The sequence below is a fragment of the Perissodus microlepis genome, chromosome 14, assembly GCF_051167445.1.
Source record: "Perissodus microlepis isolate ML-2025 ecotype Zambia chromosome 14, ASM5116744v1, whole genome shotgun sequence".
Classification (NCBI taxonomy): Eukaryota; Metazoa; Chordata; class Actinopteri; order Cichliformes; family Cichlidae; genus Perissodus; species Perissodus microlepis.
In genome coordinates this window covers 236,501-242,500 of record NC_140474.1, presented here as the reverse complement: position 1 = coordinate 242,500, position 6,000 = coordinate 236,501, and the positions used below count along the sequence as shown (strand labels likewise).

The following is a 6,000-nucleotide window of genomic DNA, read 5'->3' as shown; positions in this document are numbered from 1 at the left end:
CAAACACAGACACAGACACACACAAACACAGACACACACACAGACACACAAACACAGACAGACACACACACACACAGACACACAAACACAGACACACAAACACACACAAACACAGACACACAAACACACACACACACAGACACACACAATGAGTGACAGACGTAACTCAGCCACGCCTGCTTCCAGTCACTGATCAGCTGATTAGACAGAATGTGAATTAAACAGGAATCTATCCTGAGGTCACTTCCTGTGGTGTAACCACACAGAGCAGGAACAGCGGCCTGTGTGGGGACTATTTTCAGCGGTGGATGAACCTGGCCGTGCTGCTGCAGGTTTAAGACTCACGGTGAAGCTGTTGTTGACGTTTTTGGTGCTGGACTCGGCCACGCTGGCGTCCGTCAGGTCGACTTCGTCAAAGATGATGGACTGCAGACACACAGAAAAGGTCATGCTCACACGTGCGTCCTCAGAACACAGCCCAGCAACTCAGTGGCAGGGCGGGGCTCACCTTGGCGGTCTGAGCGTAGTACAGTGTCCTCCCTCTCAGCTTGAAGTATCGCCGCTTCCAGCGCTGGAACGAGCTCGTCTGTTTCAGCAGGTTCCCCTCCTTCAGCACCGTCTGAAACACACACACACCTGTGAGCACAGATTTCTTCTTTCTCAAGCTGAAAGTGTGTAAATCTTGTGTAAAGATGGAGGCTGTACGTTGCACAGTTTTAAATAAAGTTGGAAGTGTTTGAATGTTTCTGGCGGCTGAGGCGTGGGACAGCAGGAAACAGTGGAGTGCAGCTTCCTGTCAGAGTCCCACATGACTCAATCTCAATGTTTGTCCCATACTCTAAATAGAACCCATGTTCTTCCTGTCCTTCCATGTGCTGCCGCAGGAAATTCCAGACTTCACTGCATGAGCAGGCATTAAACCTGTGATTTATCTCCTCATTCCCATGCTTTTATTTTGAAAAGTTAAAAAAACTCCGTCTTTTATGTCTGTCAGAATTATTATTGACATTATTCTAATTTTCTCATTTTCAGTGTTTGAAGAGATTTGTGTTGTGTCCAAATTCATGGGCTGCTTCCTCCTGAGGCCACATTTGTAGGCCGATTACGTCACAGCGACGCGCCGAAGGCTGTCCAAATTCGTAGACTCCTCCGAATGCAGCCGACAAATGCGTCCTCCTTTTCCCCGAATTTGAAGGATGGGTCGGGTGTGTCCTTCGTGGCCCACCATATCCCAGAATTCATAGCGCGGCCCAGCCAAACTCCAGTTTCCAACAATGGCGGCCGCTACTAAGTTTTAAAGTTACTCTTACTAATCTTTCTGAGTCACAAAATAAACTTTTAACATATTTTCAGGCAAGAAAGTAGCTGTGTAAACATCAAATATCTGCTCGGTTTATCAAGATATCGCATATTTGCAAAAGTGCTTCGAGGTTTTCAGAGACGTCTGTTACCCACCAGCTCGATAGCTCGCCGGGAGCTCGAGGGTCACTGAAGCCGCCGAGAACGGCACAACTCCCGGCACATCATTTTCAGATCACTTTCGCTACTCGGGTTAAACGTAATATATAAGTCACTTAGACAACCTAAAACTGTTATTGTTGGGCTTTTTTCAGTGTTTTGTTTGTTCGTGAGTAAATCGGTTTGGCTGAGATTAGAGTTATTAGATTAGATAAAATGAAACTTTATTAATCCATCGGGTGGGTTCCTCCGGGATTTTCACACAGCTGACTAAACGTCAAACAGAAAACTGATTAAACAGAAGTGTGAGACGGTCGAGAGTTTACTCCAGTGTCCTGTTATATTTTAGATAGCAAGGAGCAGACGGCCGAGTTTATTAAACTCCACCGAGACCGCGGTGACGCTAATCAGAAGGCCAGGCCGTCACATTTCACAGCTGTTTACTTCCGGCCTACCCGACCACCTCAGGAGGATGCAGTCCATGAATCTGGACACGACCAAAGACACCTGCTGTGATGCTCACACCACTGATGAAGTCTCACAGTGTCAGCTTTGGTTTATACACAGATAGTTTACACTGAGTTTGTTATTACAGAGAAACATCCATCCATCCGCTTCCACTTATCCTTTCCAGGGTCGTGGAGGGCGCTGGAGCCTATCCCAGCTGTCATAGGGTGAGAGGCGGGGTACACCCTGGACAGGTCGCCAGTCAGTCAGGGCTAACATGCAGAGACAGACAACCATTTGCACTCACATTCACTCCCAATGGGCAATTTGGATTAATCAATTAACCTATCCCCACAAACTGCATGTCTTTGGATGGTGGGAGGAAGCTGGAGTACCCGGAGGGAACCCACGCAAACACGGGGAGAACATGCAAACTCCACACAGAAAGACCCCGGCCTGATGGTGGAATTGAACTCAGGACCTTCTTGCTGTGCGGCTCTATGAAGTGAGGACTCGGTGAAGATCTGCAGGTCACAGCGTTGACCCGGTAACCCTTTCGCCATGACGACGCCATGTTCACAGAGGAACACCTGGCACATTTGATCTGGTGCCCAATAACGCGCTCTCTGTGAGTGGGATTACGTCACCGGAGGCCCCCCTGCAGCAGGAACCACACCTCACTCACCTGTGTCCTGCTCATCACTGATGCCTACCGCCCTGAAAACCAGAGCCTGTCTTTGGTCAGCTCTGTAGGTCGAAGGAAGCGCCTCACAGTGAGCTTTCAGGACTCCGGGTTTGTTTGTTTGTTTTTTAAATTGTTTCCTAATGGAGCTGCTTTAACATCGTCTGACAACACGATGTCCACATTTCCGAGTTTTTAGCCTGCCCGTGAAGGCAGCAATATGAAAAACGATCAGTAATCAATAAAAGTATAATCTGTCACGTATTGATCAGCGGTGCCGGTTTGAGTTCCCGCTGTTCTCTATCGCAGTTAAAATCCCGCTGCTTTTACCGGAAAACCGGCCGTTACCTGTCGACCGTGATGGGACCGTTATGTGTCACAGTGCTAAAGCTAACGTAGCGCCGCCTCAGCCCCCTCTGTCCACCCCGCAGCAGCACGCGCATTTAGGCCACCAGCGATAGGAAACACCGATGTCTCACAGCGGGCCCAAATCTTTCCGTTATCAGGTGTGAGCTAGTAACCGGTATGTGTTACCGGTTTGAACTCGCGACGTTTCTCTGTTGTTTCCGTGCGTTTTACCGGCGTCTCCGCTTACTTTATGCCGTTTCTGCCCTAATTAGGTTTAACGGAAGCTCCACAGATGGTGAAAAAACCGGACCAGTCAGACTACGTGTTTACACCCGGTCATCTACTGAAACTCGGTGTCTGGCTACGGCGTTTCCCGTTATGTGGTTTAGAAATGGTCTAAGAGCTGTGGCCCTTACCCCAAAAAGCACAGTTTTTCCAGGGACGCTGAAGCCTGGGCTCAGAACTCCGTTTAAAATCGGTCAGATTTAAAGTGACGCCAATCTTTGGACTACGGGAGCACGGGCCAAAGACAGTAGACCGGTTTAAGGCGCAAACGCGTCCGGTCTTCAGTTCGGCGTCACCAGCATCCAGCCCACATCTCACACTTGTGTTTTAAAGGCAAAGATAGCGCCGCCCGCAGCGGCCAGTGGAGGACGGCTGTCCGGGAAACAGACGTCAGAGCGGCGCTGAAACATCACACATCATGTTCACTGCGCGCCGGAGTATCCGACGGTCGATGTCTGGTCCGAACTTGTCTCACTCTAACAATAAACCAGCTGCTTACCGCTAGAAAGAGGGACCGGCTTTTAAAGAGTCCGTATTTTACATGGAGTTCTGCGGGCCGGTGAGCCGGTGGACAGCGCCGTGCCCTCAGGCTGCGTGTGGCCCTGCTCCGCTGAATGAGCGCCGCCGCCGCTGACCGCCGGCTGTGCGCAAGGAGCCCCGGATGTTAGCACACGTACCTTGCTGCGGATCTGGCCGGACGTCGACACTTTTCGGATGAGTTTCTGCGGAGTTCCGGGCTCCTGTTCCGGCTCACTATCCGATGACTCGTCCGGGCACCGCGCCGCGGCGGAATCCGGTCCCCCTGCCTCCGCCATCCTGCCATCAGACCCCCGGTGTCTGCCGCTAGGGGGAGCAGCGCCCCCCAGCGGCAGAGACCGGACAGCACAGCGGAGCCGACCCCTGGTGGTCACTCGGTGACATTACAACAACACGAGTTCTCCGCTGGCGTGAAAACAGCCTGAACTCAGCGGAGAGGGTTTGATGGTCCACTGAGCTCCGACAGGCCTGTGTGACCCATAGCATTCCCGCCTCTTACCTGAAAAGGTTGCTCTGTGAAGCAGCCCGACGCCTCGTGAAAGTCACCGGTGACCAGGTTAACTAGATTTTAGGTAACTAGTTAGATTTCTTTACATAGTCCACTCTCCATGGTGCCGGTGTTTCATCATGCACGCGTTAAAGACAAAAATAAGTTCTCCTTCTCCAGCTCGTGCAAAAGCATACACGTATCAATGTTATCTTCAGATAACAATGAAGTCATTTTACTTAAACACAGCAATCAAAACTCAAATCTAGTTAACCTGAACACAAGCTCTCATGGCAGGTGAGAGGTGAGGGTTTCACCTTTGCCCTCGCAGATTTAGTGAAGCTCGCTCCCACACGGCAGAGACTCAGGTGTACTCTTAGGTGAACGGAGTCGTTATTTTATTTTATTTTTTAGGCTGAATTTCCAAACCAAACAAAGTTCAACACTTTGACTCAAACGCAGAAAACAGCCATACGGTGCTGTTGAGTCAGTAGCAAAGGAATAGAGAAAAAAACATATAAATGATATGAAACAAGAAGAAAACTAAATAATAATAAAATAAAACAGGGGTTTGAGTCCAAGAGCATCTCTAAGTCCAGTAAGGAAATACATTTCAGGGCTTTTGTGTCCAGATCTGGAAAATACTTTGAGATGATTCTTCCACGCACAGAAGTGGGCTCGGACTGTAATATGTTGCTAAAATAATCACATTATTCAGTCCAGATTTTTGTCTTTCATTAATACTCCAGTTTTAGTCCACATCATATACAGAGCAAAGAAATGTTTTAGAACAAAGCCAACTTTGAGAATCGGTCCAAACTCACAAACTAAGTTGGGCTGTAATGAAACATTTTCCACAGTCTCAGTGATGTCTTCACAGAATCCACAGAAAAGTCTTCCAGTTCAGCCTAAAGTGTGAAAACTGAGAAAACTCGTTCACAAGTTTAAATTCATCGTCGTATTTTTTGGCCTCCTCATCCTGACTGAAAACAACATATTTCCTTTTCAGTTTGCCAGGCTAGCATCTTGTTGACAAAAGGTTTCTTATTAATCGATTCTTGTCTTCCCTAACTCGCTGGATACCTTCAACAGTTATCGGTCTCACTTCTACACCAAGGTTAGAATATCTCCCAGTCTGTTGAACCATTGTTTTAAAGGGTACCGGGACGATCTTCATACCTGTTTTGTCCATGAAGTGAGTCACGGACCATGGTGCTTTTTGCTCCAAGGTATCCAAAAGCTGTGATTTCCTGTTAGCACCAATGTGTCCTTAGTTTCACTTGAGTGTATTATGTGTTGTGAACTCATGCTTGTATAGTAGAGGAGAGCTTGTTGGTGGAACTTTGACAGCTTTGTGGGCACTTTGAGAATATCATGGTAGAGAAAGTCAATACCTCTGTGTCTGACAAAAGAGCTCAAAAATCTTAGTTTAAGGCTCCGTTCATAACCCCCAAATCTAAATTCTCTACACTCTTAACCCTATCAGCTCATCTCCTGTAGAGACATTTATTATTTTTCCAAATGAAATTCAAATTCACGCTGAATTTGAGTCATTCTGTCACAAACTCATCTCGGATAATAAATTCTTCCAAACACTGTCGTGTTCCTTTGAAGCCATGAATTAAAAGTGGATTTACATGCTGCTGTTAGCCGCTCTCTGTGGATCCAGGCAAAGGATTACATTTGGGCTCTGAACACGCCCCCCGGGCCCAGGACGAGCTGCACTTAGAGTCCGGGCCCTCTGGGTCCACAGCCT

General features: G+C 48.1%; 1 protein-coding gene across 3 annotated transcripts in view; it reads right to left on the bottom strand.

Annotated features, from left to right (window-relative positions):
• dgkd (diacylglycerol kinase delta) overlaps positions 1 to 4,075 on the bottom strand; it is a 38,005-nt gene extending 33,930 nt beyond the window's left edge. The window contains exons 1-3 of one of the 3 annotated variants that reach the window (XM_084951873.1): positions 3,898 to 4,075; positions 509 to 619; positions 346 to 426 (exon numbers count right to left, since the gene is read on the bottom strand). In XM_084951873.1, the coding sequence (XP_084807999.1) occupies positions 346 to 426; positions 509 to 619; positions 3,898 to 4,035 (330 nt within the window). In that variant the 5' untranslated portion in view covers positions 4,036 to 4,075. Of the gene's footprint in view, positions 1 to 345; positions 445 to 508; positions 620 to 3,719; positions 3,831 to 3,897 lie in introns of those variants that run through there. The other 2 variants (XM_084951875.1, XM_084951872.1) reach the window with 2 other exon arrangements.
• Positions 4,076 to 6,000: the final 1,925 nt, after the last annotated feature.